We start from the raw sequence: 22,848 nt of genomic DNA, 5'->3' as shown, positions 1-22,848 counted from the left end.
AGGGGAGACGGGACGGTAGGGGACAGGGGAGACGGGACGGTAGGGGACAGGGGAGACGGGACGGTAGGGGACAGGGGAGACGGGACGGTAGGGGACAGGGGAGACGGGACGGTAGGGGACAGGGGAGACGGGACGGTAGGGGACAGGGGAGACGGGACGGTAGGGGACAGGGGAGACGGGACGGTAGGGGACAGGGGAGACGGGACGGTAGGGGACAGGGGAGACGGGAGAGGAGGGGACGGGGAGACGGGAGAGGAGGGGACAGGAGGGAGCAGGAAGTAAGACCATAAGACATAGGAGCAGAAATTAGGCCATTCAGCCCATCGAGTCTGCTCCACCATTCAATCATGACTGAATAGTTCCTCAACCCCATTCTCCCGCTTTCTCCCCATAACCCTTGATCATCAAGAACCTATTTATCTCAGTTAAATGACCTGACCCCCACAGCCTTCTGTGGCAGTGAATTCCATAGATTCACCACTCTCTGGCTGAAGAGGCTTCTCCTGATCTCCATTCTAATCGATCTTCCCTTTACTCTAAGGCTGTGCCCTCAGGTCCTAGTCTCTCCTACAAATGAAAACATCTTCCCAACATCCACTCTATCCAGGCCATTCAGTATTCTGTAAGTTTCAATTAGATCCCCCTTCATCCTTCTAAACTCCAATGAGTATAGTCCCAGAGTCCTCAAACATTCCTCATATGTTAAGCTTTTCATTCCTGGGACCATTCTCATGAACCTCCTCTGAACCTGCTCCAGGGCCAGTACATCCTTCCTGAGATATGGGGGCCAAAACTGCACACAATACTCCAAATGTGGCCTGACCAGAACCTTGTAAAGCCTCAGTAGTACATTCCTGCTTTTATATTCAAGTCCTCTCAAAACAAATGCCAGCATTGCATTTGCCTTCCCAACTACTGACCCAACCTGCAAGTTTACCATGAGAGAAACCTGGACTAGGACTCTCTGCACTTCAGACTTCTGAACTTTCTCCCCATTTAGAAAATACTCCATGCATGACCTCACACTTTCCCATGTTGTACTCCATCTGCCACTTCTTTCCCACTCTCCTAACCTGTCCTATTCCTTCTGCAGCCTCCCCACCTCCTCAATACTATCTGTCCCTCTACCTTTCTTTGTATTATCTGCAAACTTAGCCAGAATGCCCACAGTTCCTTCATCTCAATCATTAATGTATAAATTGAAAAGTTGTGGTTCCAACACTGACCCTTGCGGAACACCACTTCTCACCAGCTGCCATCCTGAGAAAGACCCTTTTATCCCCACTCTCTGCTTTCTGCCAGACAGCCAATCTTCTATCCAAGCTAGCACCTGGCCTCTAACACCATGGGCCCTTATCTTACTGAGCAGCCTCCTGTGCGGCACCTTGTCAAAGGCCTTCTTGAAGTCCAGGTAGATAACATCCATTGGCTCTCTTGGTCTACCCTGCTCGTTACTTTCTCAAAGAATTCTAGCAGATTTGTCAGGCATGACCTCCCCTTGACAAAACCATGCTGACTTTTTACCATATTTTAGCTATTTTACCATACACTTCCAAATATTTAGAAGTCTCATCCTTTACAATGGACTCCAAAATCTTACCCACGACCGAGGTTAGGCTAATTGGCCTGTAATTTTCCGTCTTTTGCTTTACTCCCTTTTTAAACAGGGGTGTCACGTTAGTGATTTTCCAGTCCTCTGGGACCCTCCCTGACTCTAGCGATTCCTGAAAGAGCACCACTAACAGTTCTACTATCTCTTCAGCTATCTCCTTTAGAACTGGGGTGTAGTCCATCTGGTCCAGGTGATTTATACTCCTTCAGGCAAATCCGTTTTACTAGCACCTTTTCGTTGGTGATGGCCACCATACTCAGCTCTGCCTCCTGACTCTCTTGAATTTTTGGGACATTACTCGTGTCTTCCACCGTGAAGACTGACGCAAAGTAATTATTCAGTTCCTCAGCCATTTCCTTGTTCCCCACTACCATTTCTACACCATCATTTTCCAGTGGTCCAATATCCACTTTTGCCTCTCTTTTGCCCTTTATATATCTAAAGAAATTCTTACAGTCTTCATTTATATTACTGGCTAGCTTACCCTCATATTTAATCTTCTCCCTCTATTTTTTTTTTGTTGCTCTCTGTTGGTCTTTGTAAGCTTCCTAGTCCTCTGGCTTCCCACTGCCCTTTGCTACATTATATGCTTTCTCTTTAGCTTTTATGCTATCCCTGACTTCCTTAGTCAGCCATGGTTACCTTCCATCCTCCCTGTACCATGCTTCTTTTTCCTAGGGATGAATTTTTGCTGTGTCTCCTGAATTACTCCCAGAAACTCCTGCAATTGCTGTTCCACTGTCTTTCCTGCTAGGCTCCTCGTCCAGTCAATTCTGCCCAGCTCCTCCCTCATACCTCTGTAGTCACCTTTATTCAGCTGTAATACCGTTACCTCTGATTCTATCTTCTCCCTCTCAAATTGCACAGTAAATTCTATCATATTATGATCACTGCCTCCTAAGGGTTCCTTCACCTTAAGCTCCCTTATCAAGTCTGCCTCATTGCACAACACTAAATCCAGTATTGTATGTTCCCTTGTGGGCTCCACCACGAGCTGCTCCAAAAAGCTATCTCGTAGACATACCACAAACTCCTTTCCTTGCAATCCACTACCAACATGATTTTCCCAGTCCATCTGTATATTGAAATCCCCCATGATCATTGTGACTTTGCCTTTCTTACACACCTTTTCTATCTCCTGGTGTATCTTGCACCCCAACTCCTGACTACTGTTTGCAGGGCTGTACACAACTCCAACTATGGTTTTTTCACCTTTGCAGTTCCTCAATTCTACCCACACAGATTCTACACCATCTGAGCCTACTCCGTTTCTTCCTATAGATTTAATTTCATTTCTTACTAAAAAGGCAACCGCACCCCCTCAGTCCACCTGCCTATCTTTTCGATATGATGTATGCCCTTGGATAGGTAGGTAAGAGGAGGGAGCAGGAGGTGGGAAAGGGAGGACAGTGGTTGGAATAGGGAAAGGAGGAGTATGGTTGGGACAGGAAAGGGGAGAGGACAAGAAAAGGGCGGGATTCAGGACCCAAATTCAAGACCCTAAACTATACAACTATATTGCTGGAAGTGGAACTGTAGACAAGGAGTAATTACAGGGTCAGCTGTGACTGCCATACAGTGGGGTAGTCCATTGGTATGCACAATGATAGCTTTTTGGGTGATGGGCCAATTCATGTTTCATGAATCATATCACAGTAAAAGCTGCTACTCTTCAGGAAAGGACAGAAAGCTTTAGAAAATAAACTGCCATCCGCTGTTTAGGCGCTTGCATTTCTTTTACCCTTTCTTAACGTACAGAAAGAATTACCGATGGGCCATTTTGGATACCATCAGGAAACTGCTCAAATTTTCTTCGAAATTAAGCTGCTTAGGCTACAATTCAAGCTTCGGCTAAAAACTATTTGCATAATCATAAACTTGACATCTTCTATGAAGCAGTGCAACAGGTCAACATAAAAGTACTTGTTCATTTTTTAATCTCTCACAGAAAAGTATCGTCTGCACAATCTGTCTAAATGGGCACTATTTCTCAGCTGCAAATCTGAAATAATTTGGGGAGACGGTGTAACAGTGTGTCACTGGACTAGTAACTCAGATGCGAAGGCGAAGGCTTTGGAGACTTGAGATCAAATCCCACCCCAGCAGCAAATGGAATTTAAATTTAATTAATAAATTTAGAATACAAAACTAGTTTTCAATGATGCTGAGCATAACAACCATCATAAACTGTTGACCTGTCTCACTTTTGCACTTGGGGGAAGGACATCTGCCATCCAGGCTTGGCTATATGTGACTCTAGACCCACAGTAATGTGGTGAACTTTTAACTGCCTTCTAACTTGGCCTAGCAAGCCATTCAATCAAAGGGGCAGTTAGGGATGTGTAACAAATATTGGGAGGCAAAAAGCAGGTAATTGTTGGCCAATTAGCTTAACATCTATTGTTGGAAATGTATTGGAATCAATTAATAAGGAAGTAACAGCAGTACATTTGGAAACTCATTATCTAATCAAGCAGAGTCAGCATGGCTTCATGAAAGGGAAATCATGTTTGACAAACTGATTAGAGTTTTTTGAGGAAGTGCTAACCACAGTGGATAGAGGGGAACCAGTAGATGTGTTGTATTCAGACTTTCAGAAGGCGGTTGACAAGGTACTCAGAAAATGGTGAGCATAAGATCCCACAGTGTTAGAGGTAGTGACAGGCATGGATTGAGAATTGGCTAATGCACAAGAAACAGTGGTAAGGGTTATTTTTCAGATTGGTGACCTGTGACCAACGGGGTTCCACAGGGATCAGTGCTGGGACCACACCTGTTTACAATATACATTAATGACTTGGAAGATGGAAGCGAATGTACTGTAGCGAAATTTGCAGATGACATAAAATAGGTGGAAAGGCAGTTGCGAGTGGGATACAAACAGTTTGCAGTGTGATACTAATAGGTTAAATAAGTGGGCAAAATGTTAGTAAATGGAGTATAAATGTGGGAAAATATGAAGTTGTTCATTTTGGAAGGGAGAACAAAATAACTTAAATAGCAGAAAGCTGTAATACAAAGGGACTTGTGCACGTAACACAGAAACTAACACACCGGTGCAGCAGTAACCAGGAAGGCTAATGGAATGTTGGCCCTTATTTCAAGGTGGTTGGAGTATAAGAGTAGGGAAGTACTAGTGCAACTGTACAAGGTGCTGGAGAGATCACATTTGAAGTACTGTGAGCAGTTTTGATCTCCTAATTTATTATTTCATTGGAGGCAGTTCAGAGAAGGTTCACTAAGATAAACCCTGGTGTGGAGGGATTGTCTTCTGAGCAAAGGTTAAACTTGAACTTGGAACTTAGAAGAATTAGAAGTGGTGTCATTGAAATATATTGGATTCTTAAGTAGCTTGACAGGGTAAACACTGAGAGGATGTTTCCCCTCATGGGAGAATCTACGACCAGAGGGCATTGCCTCAGAATGAAGGAGAGTCAATTTAAGAACGAGATGAAGAGGAATTTCTTCTCTGAGGGTTGCAACTCTTTGGACCTTTTTTGCCACAGAGAGCTGTTTGTCCATAGTCCACAGAATCCCTACAGTGTGGAAACAGGCCCTTCGGCCCAACAAGTCCACACCAACCCTCAGAGCATCCCACCCAGACCCAACCCCCTTTAACTCACCTAATCTAGGCATCCCTGAACACGATGGGTAATTTAGCTTGGGGCAGAGTCTTTGTGTATGCTTAAGGCTGAGATTGACAGTCTTGACCAGTCGGGGAATCAAGGGTTATGGAGAAAACACAGGAAAGTGGGCATGAGGTAAGTTGGATCAGCCATGATCCTATTGAAATACGGAGCAGGCTCAAGGGATCAAATGGCCTACTCCTGTTCATATTGCTTATGATAAGAACATAAGAACTAGGAGCAGGAATAGGCCATCTGGCCTCTCGAGCCTGCCCCGCCATTCAATAAGATAATGGCTGATCTTTTTGAGACTCAGCTCCACTTACCTGCTCGCACACCATAACCCTTAATTCCTTTACTGTTCAAAAATTTATCTGGCCTTGCCTTAAACACATTCAGCGAGGTAGCTTCAACCACTTCACTGGGCAGGGAATTCCACAGATTCACAACCCTTTGGGTGAAGAAGTTCCTCCTGACCTCAGTCCTACATCTGCTTCCCTTTATTTTGAGGCGATGCCCTCTAGTCCTAGTTTCACCTGCTAGTGGAAACAACCTCCCTGCCTCCACCTTATCTATTCCCTTCATAATCTTATATGTTTCTATAAGATCTCCCCTCATTCTTCTGAATTCCAATGAGTATAATCCTAGCCTACTCAGTCTCTCCTCATAATCCAACCCTCTCAACTCTGGAATCAACTGAGTGAATCTCCTCTGCACCCCCTCCAGTGCTAGTATAGCCCTTCTCAAGTAAGGAGACCAAAACTGCACACAGTACTCCAGGTGTGGCCTCACCAGGACCAAATACAGCTGCAGCATAGCCTCCCTGTTTTTAAACTCCATCCCTCTAGCAATGACAGACAAAATTCCATTTGCCTTTTTAATTACCTGCTGCACCTGCAATCCTACTTTTAGCGATTCATGCACAAGGACATCCAAGTCCGTCTGCACAGCAGCGTGCTGCAATTTTTATCATTTAAAACATAGTCCATTTTGCTGTTATTTCTACCAAAATGGATGACCTCACACTTATGATCTTGCTTTTTTTTTTCTTCATTGGATCGGAACATCAGTGGAAAGTGCTAGGTATAGTCAGGAGGTGTGAACATCTCTGCACACAGAGAAAAACTAACGTTTCAGGTTGATGATTTATATCAGAATTTGTGAAAATACTCTGGAGGCCAGTCAGAAATATTTCCAACATTTTCTGCTCACGGTTGTGACACTGATGGAATCAGACAATCACTTTACAGCATAAAATGGCTAATAACTCACCTGCGCCCTTGGATGCAGCCGGTGCAAAAGGATCACTATTTCCAAAGGGGTCAGCCTAAAATTTAAACAGAAAAGTAAATGAAAGTGCTGAAAGACTCCAATTTCTTCATGATCTTAAATCAAGTGTCAACATAACTACATGCATTGTTCCATGGTATTGATGACCTTAAAGTAAGCAAATATTTTAAACAATGGACACATAAAAGTAACTGCCATTAAAAAGATTGCGTAACTAAATTAATGGAGGGATTCCCAAACCTCTTTCCATCAGAGAGCCCCATTTCAAGGCCAGAAATTTGTCGTGACCTGTCAGTGTGAACTGCAAAGGCATGAGGGTGATGGATCATACCTGAGAAGGCACAACTTTAGGGCAGGGTTCAGTGGAGGTTGACTTAGAATAGGCATGAGGTGTGGAAGAGAGGGAATAAGAGAAGAGTTGGGGGAATTTTTTTGAAGCTGCAGGAGCCAGGCCACAAGTTTGAATCACTTAGACCACAACTACATTCAGAAAAGTTGAGAGCATTTAAAGCTGCATCACAGCTGTTCACTCCCTTGGGCTTCGCAGCCCCAAGATTTCAGCATGCAACCAACTCCCCAACACTGCATGTTTGACTGATTCTGAAACTTCAGCATCTACAAAGTTGTATGAAGCTCCGACATGGTGACAGGGCTGGGCCTTCTTTATCTACACTTTGTAAAGGCTGTCTACATCAGAATTTATTGCCTATCCCTACTTACTTGGCCTGGAAAAGGTGGCTGTCAGCTGCCTTCTTGAACTGCTGCAGTCCTTGGAGTGTCGGTACACCTACATGCTGTTGGGATAGAAGTTCGAGGATTTTGACCCTGCAACAGTGAAGGAATGGAACTATGGTTCCAAGTCAGGACGGTGCGTGGCTTGGAGAAGAATTTGCAAGCAGTGGTGTTCTCATGCATTTGTTGTCATTGTCCTTCCAGCTGGTTAAGGTTACAGGTTGGAAGGAACTTTTGACAGTTACTGCAGCACATCTTGTAGGTGATACATACTGTTGCTACTGTATATCAGTGTTCAAAGGAGTGAATGTTGATGATGATGGATGAGTTGCCAATTAAACAGGCTTTTGTTTTGTCCTGGATGTGTCAGGCTTCTTGACTGTTATTGGAGCTGCACTCATCCAGGCAAGAGGACAGTATTCCATCACACTTTTGAATTAGTTGATTTGGGAGGGAGGTGGCAAGTTACTCACTGCTGAATTCCTAGCCTCTGACCACAATATTTATATGGCTAGTCCAGATCAGTTTCTATGGTAACCACAAGGATACTGATAGAGTGGGAGTCAGTTTTAGTAAGGCCACTGAATGTTCAGTGGTGCCTATGTATGGTCACTGCCTGACACATGGCATGAATGTTACTTGCAACTGATTAGCCAAAGCTTGAATGTTGTCCAGGTCCTACTGCATTTTGAGGTAGACTGCTTCAGTATCTCCAAATTTCTTAATGCTGTTCAAAATTGTGCAATCAGTCAACATCCCCATTTCACATCTTATGATGGAGAAGATGAAGCAACTGATGTTTGGGCCTGGGACAGCACCCCGAAGAACCCTTGCGGTGATGTCCTGAACATGTGAATTAGGAAGATTAGGCCACTTGGCCACTCAAGCTGCTCCAACATTCGATAAGATTATGGCTGAAAGGATTACTCCACATTCCCCCCTACCCTAACATTTTCTTTAATGCAGACGTTAATCATGGAACCTTCCCTGAATTAAGGGAGTTTTGGAAAATATATAAATGATTCCCTTGCCTAACAGAAATCGAGAGCTTATCGGGAGTGGGTGGGAATGTAGATATCAGAACACAAATGATCTTACTGAATGGACAACCAGAATGAATGGGCCAAATGGTCAACTTCTCCTAATTTGTACAGTTGCATGAGGAGAGAAAACTCCATTAAATCAATGTCTAATCAGAGAAAGCACAGTACTCTAACACACACCACCACTCCGTCCCTCAAAATGGTCCCTTTTTGAATGATTAAAAACTGCTTCTGCATTTTTTTAAAGGATGGTTCAGGCATCATGTGGTATTCACTGTAGATAATGCAACTAATAGATGATGGCAGATCTGCATTTCACGGGCAGTTTCAGTAAAGTTTCCATGAAGTACATATGAAAGAGACAGTACCAACAGGATGGTCTCAATGTTTTGATGCCTAATCATGTTGATTGTTTGGACAGCTATAAAAGTAATAGCTCTAAATTTTAATTCAAACAAGTTGCTAAGTTTACAGTGCAGAGAATCAAGGATGACATCAAACAACCAAATTTATCAAGATGCAGGTCCAAATTTTGGAGTAGCAGCCCAGGACAATTCAACAGTCTTGTATAATTCAATCATCTATGGTAAATTACATGATCACATATAATAGAAACAGAAACCAACAGAAGGGGAAAAAAGGAAGTGCTTTTTGCAGATAGATCGATTTTGTAGCTTTTCCTGATTTTATTTCAGATTTTTTGGGGTCCTCTTTCTGTGCCTTTTGTATATAGTTATATTCATAGCTATACCAGGTCCTCCTCAGACTGGTGGGGCTCTGCATCTTGAGCATTTCACAATTTTTAATTTGAGGTTTTTCAGCTTACTGACACTAGTACAGATCAGACTTAAGATAACAGACATTACTTTCTCAGGTTGTCAAACAGAAGAAGAAACCAGACGAAGAGTGGGGACCAAATTCCAGATGGAATTTGATCTTAATTTCATTTTAAAATTGTTCAGAGCACATATCAACCTTGGAGGGTGACCTGATGGAGCACTCGGCAAAATTGCACAGCTTTTATTTTAGGCATATGAGCCATGGTTGTCGAGGAGAATACTGAGATACAGGCTATTAGACTAGACGGGATTGAGGTTCATAAGGAGGAGATGTTAGCAATTCTGGAAGGTGTGAAAACAGATAAGTCCCCTGGGCCGGATGGGATTTATCCTAGGATTCTCTGGGAAGCTAGAGAGGAGATTGCAGAGCCTTTGGCTTTGATCTTTATGTCGTCATTGTCTTCAGGAATAGTGCCCAAAGACTGGAGACTAGCAAATGTTGTCCCCTTGTTCAAGAAGGGGAGTAGAGACAACCCTGGTGATTATAGACCAGTGAGCCTTACTTCGGTTGTGGGTAAAGCGTTGGAAAGGATTATAAGAGATAGGATTTATAATCATCTAGAAAGGAATAATTTGATTAGGGATAGTCAACACGGTTTTGTGAAGGGTAGGTCGTGCCTCACAAACCTTATTGAGTTCTTTGAGAAGGTGACCAAACAGGTGGATGAGGGTAAAGCGGTTGATGTGGTGTATATGGATTTCAGTAAAGCGTTTGATAAGGTTCCCCATGGTAGGCTATTGCAGAAAATACGGAAGCATGGGATTGAGGGTGATTCAGCGGTTTGGATCAGAAATTGGCTAGCTGTAAGAAGACAGAGGGTGGTGGTTGATGGGAAATGTTCATCCTGGAGTTCAGTTACTAGTGGTGTACCTCAAGGATCTGTTTTGGGGCCACTGCTGTTTGTCATTTTTATAAATGACCTGGATGAGGGCGTAGAAGGATGGGTTAGTAAATTTGCAGATGACACCAAAGTCGGTGGAGTTGTGGACAGTGCGGAAGGATGTTGCAGGTTACAGAGGGACATAGATAAGCTGCTGAGCTGGGCTGAGAGATGGCAAATGGAGTTTAATGCAGAAAAGTGTGAGGTGATTCACTTTTGGAAGGAGTAACAGGAATACAGAGTACTGGGCTAATGGTAAGATTCTTGGTAGTGTGGATGAGCAGAAAGATCTCGGTGTCCATGTGCATAGATCACTGAAAGTTGCCACCCAGGTTGATAGCGTTGTTAAGAAGGCGTACGGTATGTTAGGTTTTATTGGTAGAGGGATTGAGTTTCGGAGCCATGAGGTCATGTTGCAGCTGTACAAAACTCTGGTGCGGCCGCACTTGGAGTATTGCATACAGTTCTGGTCGCCACATTATAGGAAGGATGTGGAAGCATTGGAAAGGGTGCAGAGGAGATTCACCAGGATGTTGCCTGGTATGGAGGGAAGGTCTTATGAGGAAAGGCTGAGGGACTTGAGGCTGTTTTCATTAGAGAGAAGAAGGTTAAGAGGTGACTTAATAGAGACATACAAGATGGTCAGAGGGAGCCTTTTTCCTCGGATGGTGGTGGCTAGCACAAGGGGACATAGCTTTAAATTGAGGGGTGATAGATTTAGGACAGATGTCAGAGGTAGGTTCTTTACTCAGAGAGTAGTAAGGGCGTGGAATGCCCTGCCTGCAAAAGTAGTAGACTCGCCAACTTTAAGGGTATTTAAATGGTCATTGGATAAATATATGGATGATAATGGAATAGTTTAGGTTAGATGGGCTTCAGATTGGTTTCACAGGTCGGCGCAACATCGAGGGCCGAAGGGCCTGTACTGAGCTGTAATGTTCTATGTTCTATGGTCTTGAAAGGGTTACAAACATAATTTTTTTTTGTCTTTGAGGGCAAGCGAAGATGATGACCCAAAGAAGACATCTTGGGTGATAGGGATCAGAACTGTAGGCTCAAATTTTAATGTTAAAGTTTAAAAATTGCAAAATACATTAGCCTGCAGTCAGATATCTCAATCCAAAGTTCAAACTTCAAATCAGCCAATCACATATACAATATACTTATTAAGAGCAGGATTGGGTAACTTGGGCCCTGAAGCCTGCTCTGAAATTTGATAAGATTACACTAATATTATATTTCCAAATTTGACCAAAATATCACCTCTCTCCAGAACAGTAAACATTGAAATATCTATCACTTTCAGGCATCACACAGAACCATAAATACTAATCCTAATATATGTCAGTTTACAAGATTACCATGGGCATGTGAGCAAAATACATGACACAGATGCTTAATTTAAGATGTTTATACATATAGACATTAGAAAACTACCATGTGTTATTGTACTCCTCTCACGCACTTGCACAATGGTCAGGAATTGATTGAATGCTTAATGCATCATGAGCCTTGGAAACGATAACAATTGGTTTCACCACCACAAGAGTGCGCTATTGAAGTCTTCTGTCAGCCTCTTTAATCAATGTATTTTATCAGTTCTATCATTCATTTTCTGATGAAATGACAAAATACCCAGAATTATTCACAAAACAGGTCTTTATAAAAGACAACATATCCCAAATGACTGCAGGCTGCCCTACTGAAAATCAGTCACTCAACGGAAGTGAAAATGCTGAATAGTCTAAAGGTCAGTTTAGGTTCAAAACAAATGTTGAGGTTTCAACCACTTTTACAATGAGGCTGGTTTCAGTGTAATTATGAGAAACCAACTTCTGTAATCCAAATGGATATATTGGCTTGGGAGGGAGTGCATAGATTCACTATAACAAACTCGGCCAAAAGAATTAAAATACAAGAACAGGTAAGTTTCCAATTTTCTGGTCCTAACCATCTCTTCCTTACCATGGACCTCCAAACTCTCTATACCTCCGTCTGTCATTACAATAGTATAAAGGATATTCATTTCTTCCTTGAACAGAGACCCAACCAGTTTCCATAGACCAACACCCTCGCATGACTATTTACACATTGAATAATTTCTTCTATAAACCATCTCGCTTCCTCCAAAGAAAAGATGTTGTTTTAGCAGTAACATGGGTCTGGTTGTGGGTTATGTGAAACGTTACTTGTTCCAATCCTACTGGGACCCTCGCAACCATTTTAACAGTATTTTGATATTTGCTTTGTTGTGCATCCTGGTCTCGCTCTAAATTGTAATACCTCAATTCAAATACTGACCCATCTCACAGTTTTAATGGTCCATCTTGAACTCTTCTCTTCCTTGACTGCTCTTTCTTCATTTCAGGGATAGGTTGCTTACAAGCCCACTGACTCCCACAGCTACCTCAACTACATTTCCTCACAAACTTCCACACCTCAAAGACTTCATTCCATTGTCCCTGTTCCTCCATATCTATTGCAACTGTTCTGCTGCTGTGTTCCTTAGTCGTCTTTTTTTTTCCCTCAAATGAAAAATCCCTTCACTATGGCTGTCAGGACCTTCAACTGTGTCTGCCACATTTCCCACACTGCTGCTCTCACATCCTTTCCTCTTCCCAGACTGACAATGTTCCCTTTGACCTCACTTTCCATTATATTAGCATCCATATTAGACAGATCCTTTGCTTCCAGGCTGGTTCCAGCACCAAACATATCTTTCATTACCCATCTTCATACCCCTCCATTCTCAGCATGCTGAAGGGACCATTCCTTCAGTGAAACCTTGGTCCACTCATTAATCACCCTAAAGCACTTTTCCACGCAAACACAGAAAATGTAACCCTTGCCCCTTTTGCCTTCTCTCTCCTCACCATCCAAGGCCCAAACACTCCTGCTGAAGCAGTGATTTGTATGTATTTCTTTGCGTTTGCTGTCCACAACGTGGTCTCCTCTACATGAGGAGACCAAAAGCAGATGGGGTAACCACTTTGTGGAACACCACTTCTCTGTATGCATAGGTTAAACTGAGCTTCCAGCGTTCTGTCATTATAGTTCTCCACCTTGCTCTCATGCAGACATCTCTTGCCTCAGTTTACTGCAGTGATTCTAAGAAACTCAAATACGCTTGAGAAAAGTACCTCATCTTTCAATTAGGAGCTTTGCAGACTTCTGGACTCAACACCAACAATTTCAGAAGCAAACTATTACCCATTTTGATTCTTTTCTTTGCATATTTCTGTTTTTTCCTCATTTTTGCTTCCCAACAGCAACACATCTGCTATAGGCACATCGTTTGTATCTTTTCCTATCCTATCATCTTTCTGTTTGGCTCTGTAAGACTACATCTTCTGTCAAACAACAGTCCCTGATTTCCACCCTGTAACAGGCCTTCCTCTGTCCTTCTCCCATCCACCCCTTACACAAAACCTATTACATTCTTAATGTTTCCCAGTTCTAATGAAGGATCATTGACGTGAAATGTTAATTCTGTTTCTCTTCCTTTAGGTGCTGTCCAACCTACTGAGCATTTGCAGCATTTTCTGTTTTACTATACAGGCTAGCTTTGTTTGAAAGATAATTTAATTTTGAATTTAGAATGATCAAAGGATTTAATAGGACAGCTAGAGGAACCTATTTCCTTTCAGGCAGCAGTGTACAACAACTTTAAAGTTACAGCTAAGTTATTCAAATGTGAGGTCAGTAATGACTTCTGCATCTGTAGGCTAGTGGAAATCTTCTCCAAAGGCTGCTGAAACTGGGGTCAGTTGAGACTTGCAAAGATAAGGCATATAGGTTCCTGTTTAGACAACTGCATTAAGGGATGTGGTCTTGTGTGGAATTTAGTCTTGTAGGTAAATGGATATATGGAGTTAAGATACTGATCAGCCATGATCGAATTGAATAGCAGAACTGATTTTAGTGGTTGAATAATCCCTTCTTCTTCCTATGTTGCCAATTCTGTTCCTTGTCTAGAGGGTGAAATCTGATTCTCACATTCTAGCGACAGATTCATAAGCTTAAAACCAATTAAAAAGACCAGATTTAGCAATATAAATACAGGGAGGCAACTAATGGGCACACATCTCTGAGGAAGGTAGCTTCCCCATCATATCCAGCTTTGTTTAAGAGTCAATCAGCACTTTGAAAATACACTTACTTTAGGTGGCACAGTGGGCTCTCTGCTGAAAGGGTCAGTGGATGAAGATGTGAAAGGATCGCTCTTTGGCGGTTTCTTGAAGAACTCATCAGATGATACATTATGGAAAGGATCACTTTCTTTAAATGGATCGGCACCAAATGGATCTGTACAGAAATCCAAGGTCAAAAGGAGCCAGATTTAGCACATAACTGCAGAATGTGACTTAAAAGTAAAGATGAAAAGCTGAAAACCTATAATGAGGAAACATGCATGTCTAAATTGGAAAAAAGTTATGGAGGGTGCTGGAAATCTGGAAACTTTCAGCTAGTCAGTGGAAAGAAAACCATTAAATCTTCAGAGCAGAGCTAATATAAGATCATTGATCTGAACTGTGTTCTCTCAACAAATTCTATTTGACATACACAGAAAATGCTCGAGAAACTCAGCAGGTCTTGCAGCATCTGTACAGGCAGAAATGCAGACAATTACTTTTCCCTCATACTGGACTTGAAATGATAACTCTCCTTCTCTCTCCTGAGATGCTGTCAGACCTGCTGAGTTTCTCCAGCATTGTGTTAGTTCAAGATTTCCAGCTTCTGCAGTTTTTTGTTTTTAGTCTATTTGACACGTCAACTGTTTACAGCATTTTATTTTATGTTAAGAATTATTGACCAAGCCAAGCACACTTAGACTAACTGGCTTAGTTACGCCAGTGTATCTAAAGTGCTGACATCCATTGTAGCTTCCAGAAGACAAAAATAAAGGCTGATCATTTAATTCCAATTCGAAGGCTAAAAGATTTTGAATTCTAAAGGCACCTTTCCTTCCATTATACTCGCTTTATCAGGGGCCATTTAGTGGTATCTGACTTCTCAATACAATGGCTGGGTACAGCCATAAGGCGAGATGATGTAGCGATTGAGGTAGGTCATTACGTCCGCATTGAGGTTGCTCTGCCATTCAATGGGATCATGGTTAATCTGATAATCCTCAACTTCACTTTGCCTTTACCCTATCACTCTTGATCCCTTTACTGATTAAAAACCTGTCTATCTCAGTCTTCAATACACTTAACAATCCAGCCTCTTTACCCCCCTGTACTAAAGAATTCCACAGATTCACTATTCACAGTGAAGAAATTCCTCTTAGAGATGTACAGATATACAGCACGGAAACAAGACCTTTCGGTCCAACTAGTCCATGCCAAATATAATCCCAAACTAAACTACTCACACTTGCCTGCTCCTGGCCCATATCCCTCCAAAGCTCTCCTTTTCATCTAGCTTATAAGGGCAACACCTTATTCCGAGAATACGCCCTCTGGTCCTAGACCCTCAACAAAAGGAAGTGATCTTTCTGCGTCTATCTCATCAAGTCCCCTAAGAATCTTATGTTTCAATAAGGTTGCCTCTCATTCATCTGAACTCTGACGAGTACAGGCTGTACCTACTCAACTTCCCCTCTTAAGTCAGTCACTCCATCAATGGAATCAGCTTAGTGAACCTTCTCTGCACTGCCTCCAATGCCAGAGGATCTTTCTTTGGATAATAGGCTCAAAACTGTTCACAGCATATCAGCTGTGGTTGAACCAGTGCCTTGTAATGTTTTACCAAGACTTCCCTATTTTTATACTCCATTCCCTTTGAAATAAAGGCCAACATTCCATTTGCCTTCACTATTCCCTGAACTTGGATACTAGCCTTTTGAGATTTATGCGCAGAAGTCTGAAATCCTTCTGTTCTGTAGCTTTCTGCAGTCTTTCTCTATCTTAAATAATATTCAGCTCTTGTATTCTTCCTGCCAAATTGCATAACCTCACATTTTTCTACCAGGGGCTTCCAGCTGAGAGATTCAGAACAAAAAAACTATTCAAGTAGGTGCTAATTCCAATATTTATAGAATGTGATGGGGAAGTATGTTGGGGGTGGAATTGAAAAGGGAGCATGAGCCACATGAGAAGTCAGAAAGGTAACTTCAAATGCGCATGGCAATGAAAGAACACAACAAAAGGCTGGGGATTAAAACAACCTTCTCTCAGGAGTGAGTCAATGACAGGTACTGGGGAAACAGGAGCTGAATTCTAAATATCATACCTGTTGCAGCAGCCTGTTGTTGGGCAAATGGGTCATTTTGGAATGGATCATCTGCTCAAGAAACACACAGAGCACAAATAAAACTTGGTTAAATTATTTCATTAATGTATACTGATGGTTCAGGAATATACCGTCCCCCAATTCTTCCATTTCAAAAGTGCAATCTACTTACTATCTTTGAAGGGATCAGCTCCTTTGAATGGATCTGTCTTGAAAGGATCTTCTGACTGAAATGGGTCCGTATGCAGTTCTTGAACATTATTATTGAATGGTGATGCTTTGCCTCTGAAGGGATCATCCTGAACACAAAATAAACTTCAATCTATTTCCAGCGCATAAGCTCATTGATAATCATCACATAAATATATTTGCATTCTCTATACATGAAGGCTGATTTTTATATCAAATTTAAAAAAACATGTTTTTGTACAATTTGAGTGTCTCAGGCAATTCAATCCTTCATAAAGTCTTCTCACATTTCCTTGTTTGCCATTGCCCTTTTCAAACAGCATCTCCCTTGTTATTATACATCTCTCCCAAGCAGGCTGAGGTTTCTTGGTAGGAGTAAGTCTATCAATCCTAATCAACTAGAGGAGCATAAACAGTACAATCCTCTGGGTCAGGGTGTTGGGGCAAATGACAAACATTTGCACATGACACAAAAAGTAACTAACATGGTTATTTGTCAAAATGTTTCCAAATGACTGTAGGAGTAAATGGGGTGCAGGAGCAGAGAGGTTTGAGCATATGGATGTCAGATGAAAATTAATGTGAGGTGGCACAGTTTAAATTTTAGACATAAGAGTTATAAAATATAAAAGCAAACAGGAACAAAGTTGTAAAAGGTTTCAGATTAGGCTATGGTTAGAATAGTGTTTAGATATAGGCATATTACTTCAGAAAGCTTGTCGAGGCCATGAAAATAGGAATGCAGTAGAGATCTTGCACGATGATCACAGAGATGAGAAGCTTTATTTTACAGGAGGGACTAAAGAAACTGGGATTTTCTTCTCTAAAACAAAGAGAAGATCATGAAGAGGGACTCGAATTCTGAAGTTTTGATGAGGTAACTGGTTAATGAGTCTGCAACAAAAAGCATTCATTTAATATTAAGACAAAAACTCAAAGGGAAGGGTTGGGAGGAATGCCTTTTATGAAAACATCCAAGCATTGTTTGGGCATAGAAAGTTCTATGAGAAACAGTGGAGGAGCAAAACCAATAACGCATCCACCTTATTAAAAGTTTTATGGTTGGACACAACTTCCTGTTTGTAAAACGTTACTGTCTTATTTTATGATTCCGTGAGATTTATGTCATTCCTTTCTGAACCTTTATGATGAAAACAGATTGCATTAATTTGTCACACTGCGGAAGATATCCTGCTAGGGGTTTTATCACCTCAGTCTTACACTGCTAGATCACAATTCTTGTGCAGCAAGTTGACTTTATTTGCTGTAAGTTTCCCTTATTTGACCATAAACAACATCACAGTATTATAAGGATAGAACGTATGATTATCATGGACATAAACATTTATATAATAGTTATCTGTGCTTAATTAAGAATCTTAACAGCACCACATGGGTCCAAATATCTCTCACTTTCTTACCTTACACAATGAAGATAAAACTCAAGGTGATTGGCTAGTTGGAGATTGGCTAGAAACATTCAAGGGTTAAATATTTGAAAAAGAACCAGAAGGCTACAGGAAAAGACAGGTGAATGAGACCCAAATAAATCTCCCCTTCATACAGGCTTCATAGATATGATGGGCCTCATGGTCTCCATCAATGTTGTTAAATTTTATGATTGATCAGTGCAGATTCGATGGGCTGAATGGCCTCTTTCCACACTGTAGGGATTCTACAATTCTATTACTACTGCTCTAATACTAACAATGAGAAAAGATAGGTGGAATACTTGCTTGCTGAAATAGAAATAGTAATCAATGCAAGCAGACAGAATCATTTGAAATAGATATAGTGGAGTTCTTTTGGTCAAAGGGCGAGCAACAATCTGCTTTCACTGGCCTGTTCCTTTGTAAGAATTTTCTGTCGGTGGTGAGAGGGCGATAAGGAAGAGAGAAAAGGACTGAATAAAATCTCTGAAATGACTCTACTGTGAGTCTCCCTACCCACCATTGTTGCAAAGCCACTGTCTCTCTCTGCAAGGCCATCGCTCATGTCTGCCAGGTTAGTCATGCTCCCACCATGATCAGTTAACGAGCCATTCAACGCACTGCTGTACTGGTCAATGTTTTTACTAACTTCCTGCTGTGAGTCTTGTAATTGGGAAAGTTTACTTCTTGCCTAGAGATATGAGAGCATAAGGGATCACATTAGTAACTTGGCATTAGGCACTTAATGCAAATAAAACATTTAAATTAGAAACAAAAGACATATTTCTATGGCATTTTTTATTACCACATGCTTTCTCAAATTGTTTACAGTCAATGAAGTACTTTTGAAGTGCAGTCACTGCTATAGTGTAAGGACTGCAGCAGCCAATTTGTACACAGCAAACTCTCACAAACTGCAGTGTGATAATGACCAGATAATCTGTTTGATTTCTAATGAGAGATAAACACTGTCCAGAACACCAGAATAACTTCCCCACACTCATTTGAAATAGTGGCGTGGCACTTCCAACTGTACAGCACTCCCTCAGTGTGGCACTTGAGTGTCAACCTGGCCTTTTGTGCTCAAGCCTGCAATGGAAATTGAACCCAGAACCTTGTGACGGCAAGTCAAGAATGGTACCCACTGAACCATAACTGACAGAGTAGATACAAAGATAGTTCAAAAGACCATAGCTGTCCTCTACGCTTGGCAGGAGTAGTTCAGAAGACAGTAGGAAATGGCAACTAATCTACACCCTTTTAATCCTTAAAGTTTCAGAAAGTGAATGACATCACTTACCATTGTGGAGAACAGATGCCAATGCAATGTAACAGAATTAATTGTAGACTTTACTGCCATATTACCTGCCTTTACATGTAAACGACTAAAAATGTGAAACAAAATAATATCACTAAACATGACAAAAGCACTAATGCTAGGCAAATAAGTGAAGCTATTCTGCCTCCAAGTGGCCAGTTTGCATTACTGCACATTTGAAGACTGCCAGTTAACAATTGGGCTGTCTATAAACAGTGCATAACACTGAAACTGCAACCTCTCATTTGCGAATAACTTTATTTCTTGGGATCTATAATACTTACAAATGAGATCACAATAGACCCTCAGACAACCATCTGCTGAAGAAAACAGCACAGAAAATCTCAACAAGCTAATAAGATTTTTAAAATCAGCACAGAAAGATACAAGGTTTGCAAAATGTGGAATTTTATTTTTCATTTTGCTTCAATGTGTCTCTGTTCGTCCCTCAGAATTTTTAAAAATTCATTCCATTACTTCTTTTCAATGTATTTCCACATCTTGCATTCCTTTTTACCACACACCAGCTTCCGCACACATCTCCCTTCTTACTGCTGCTTCACCCATTCCGCACTCAATTCTCTAACTACCAGAGACACTCATCTGCATCCCACACACTACAGCGACCTCGCTGATCTGTTCCTTTGGCATTATGGAATAATTCAGCCCATAAAAACATTATTTTCACAACTCAAATGCTTTGCAGAAAGAAAATAAACGATGGTCTAAAGCAAACAGCGCAGAGCTCCAATTGCATAATTTGTCTAGCTGCTTGCACTCTCTGTTTTGCTAACTGTGTGTTAAAGCTGCTAGGTTCACTTCTTGATTGTATAAGAGCAGAACAACATTTATTTAGTGACTCTGACATAGAGAATTCTTTAAGCACTTCAGAGAGGGAGGCATAAAGCACAAGATAAAAGGGGATAAAAGAGGTACAGCCAGAGAGAGAGCCAAAAGTTGGGCTTTGGAGATTCTACTAAAAGAAAGTGGGCGGTTGGGGGAGCAGGAGATAGATCCTGAGGTGGATACAGTGGGTCAATGAAGATCTGAAAGCATAAGATGATTGAAGAGCAGTTTGGATATATTTTTTCCTTAAAAAGCCAGAATTAAAAATCTAATTATGTCCATGTAGCCATTGTTAATTGAAGTAAAAACCCAACTGGTTCACTAATGTTCTTCAGGGAAGGAGACTGTCATCCTGGCCTACATGTGATTCCAGACTGCCCTCTGAAGTGGCCTAAAAAGCACGGAGTCGGATCAACACTAGAAATTGAGAAAAGGAATGAAACCAGGCAGACCACCTGGTATTAAGTAAGGCACCAGAAACAGTAACGGCAAACACAGCCCTGTTGACCATGCAAAGTCCTCCCTACTAACATCTGGGGGCCACTGCCAAAATTGGGAGGGCTATCTCACAGACTAATCAAACAACAGACTGATATAATTATACTCATGGAATTATGCCACACACAATGTCCCAGGCAGAACCATCACCGTCCCTGATTATATCCTGTCCCAAAGAGGTCTACAGTCAGGAAGCAGTTGCCTATGAGTCCATACCATTGATGCAGAACCATAAAGTCTCATGGCACCAGGTCGAGCATAGGCGAGGAAATCTCCTGCTGATTACCACATAAGGAACGCTCCACTCAGCTGATGAATCAGTACTCTTCTGTTGTGAACACCAATTAGAGGAAGCATTGAGGGTGGCAAAGGCACAGAATGTATATGGATGAAGGATTTTGAATGTCCACCACCAAGAGTGGCTCAGCAGCATCACTACTAACCAAGCTGGCTGAGTTCTAATGGTCATAGCTGCTATAAGACAATAAGACCATAAGACACAGGAGCAGAAATTAGGCCATTCAGCCCATCGAGTCTGCTCCGCCATTCAATCATGGCTGATAAGTTCCTCAACTCCATTCTCCTGCTTTCTCCCCGTAACCCTTGATTCCCTTGATAATCAAGAACATATCTATCTCAGTCTTAAATGTACTCAATGACCTGGCCTCCACAGCCTTCTGTGGCAGTGAATTCCATAGATTCACCACTCTCTGGCTGACTAAGTTTCTCCTTATCTCAGTTCTAAAAGGTGTTCCCTTTACTCTAAGGCTGTGCCCTTAGGTCCTAGACTTTCCTACCAATGAAAGTGTCTTCCCAACATCCACTCTGTCCAGGCCATTCAGTATTCTGTCAGTTTCAATTAGATCCCCCCTCATCCTTCTAAACTCCAATGGGTATAGTCCCAGAATCCTCAAACGTTCTTCATATGTTAAGCTTTCCATTACTGGGACCATCCTCATGAACCTCCTGTAAACCCGCTCCAGGGCCAGTACATCCTTCCTGAGATATGGGGCCCAAAACTGCACACAATATTCCAAATGTGGCCTGACCAGCGCCTTATAAAGCCTCAGAAGTACATCCCTGCTTTTATATTCAAGTCCTCTCAAAATAAATGCCAACATTGCATTTGCCTTCCTGAATACTGCAAATTTACCTTGAGAGAAACCTGGACTAGAACTCCCAAGTCTCTTTGCACTTCAGACTTCTGAATTTTCTCCCCATTTAGAAAATACTCCATGCTTTTGTTCTTCTTACCAAAGTGCATGGCCTCACACTTTTCCAAGTTGTACTCCATCTGCCACTTCTATGCCCACTCTCCTAACCTGTCCAAATCCTTCTGCAGCCTCGCCACCTCCTCAATACTACCTATCCCTCCATCTATCTTTGTATCGTCTGCTAGACTGGGTCTGCGGCAGGTGGTGAAGGAACCAAGAGGAAAAAACATACTTGACCTTGTCCTCACCAAAGTGCCTGCCACAGATGCATCTGTCCATGACTGTATTGGTAAAAGTGACCACCAAATAGACCTTGTGAAAATGAAGCCCCATCCTCACACGGAGAATATCCACCTTCATAGTGTATGTCACTATCTCTGCACCAAATGAGACAACTGCGGACAAATCAAGCAACTCAAGACTGGGCATCTATGTGGTACTATGGGCCAGCAGCAGAGCCAAATTATATTCCAATCATATTAGCAATCTCATGGACCAACATATACTCCATTCTATCACCACCATCAAGGAAAAGGATCAAACCTGGCTCAATGAAGAATGCAGGAGGACATGCCAGGCAGCACTAGGCTTACCTAAAAATGAGATGTCAAGCTGTTTAAGCTATGAAACAGGACTACTTGTACATCAAGCAGCATTAGCAGCAAATGATACATACAGTGCTAAGTGATTCTACAACTAACAGATCAGATCTACACTCTGCAGTCCTGTCATGAGACAAGATCCATTCAAATTGATTAAGGAAAAGTTCTTAAGACAAAAAGATGAATCTTCAACGTTGTATTACATATGTGTTTCTAAAGAAATTCAAAGGAGCATTGAAAGTATAACAAGAGCATTTGAAAACTTCAGAACCAAAAATGAAAGAATGAACAAACCTCATATGATGACAACATTTTACACAGGAGACAAAGTATTGGTATTATTGCCTTTGCAGAGTTTGCCTGTGAAAGCAAAACTGAGCGGTCCATATAAAGCTGTTGGGAGGGTTAGTAAAGTGACTTATCTGATAAATACTCCTGATCATAGGAAGAAAACTTGGGTATGGCACATAAACGTGTTGAAGCAATATCATCGC

The 22,848-nt window shown here is 41.7% G+C and overlaps 1 protein-coding gene across 1 annotated transcript in view; it reads right to left on the bottom strand.

The window, feature by feature from the left end:
- eps15l1a (epidermal growth factor receptor pathway substrate 15-like 1a) overlaps positions 1-22,848 on the bottom strand; it is a 228,909-nt gene that overhangs the window by 139,565 nt on the left and 66,496 nt on the right. The window contains exons 16-20 of the mRNA XM_048613886.1: positions 18,397-18,567; positions 16,430-16,556; positions 16,258-16,308; positions 14,183-14,328; positions 6,511-6,565 (exon numbers count right to left, since the gene is read on the bottom strand). Coding sequence (XP_048469843.1) covers positions 6,511-6,565; positions 14,183-14,328; positions 16,258-16,308; positions 16,430-16,556; positions 18,397-18,567 — 550 coding nt within the window. The remainder of the gene's footprint in view (positions 1-6,510; positions 6,566-14,182; positions 14,329-16,257; positions 16,309-16,429; positions 16,557-18,396; positions 18,568-22,848) is intronic.

The sequence above is a fragment of the Rhincodon typus genome, chromosome 29 (genome assembly GCF_021869965.1).
Source record: "Rhincodon typus isolate 14 chromosome 29, sRhiTyp1.1, whole genome shotgun sequence".
NCBI classification, from domain to species: domain Eukaryota; kingdom Metazoa; phylum Chordata; class Chondrichthyes; order Orectolobiformes; family Rhincodontidae; genus Rhincodon; species Rhincodon typus.
This window is presented reverse-complemented; position numbering and strand designations above follow the sequence as displayed.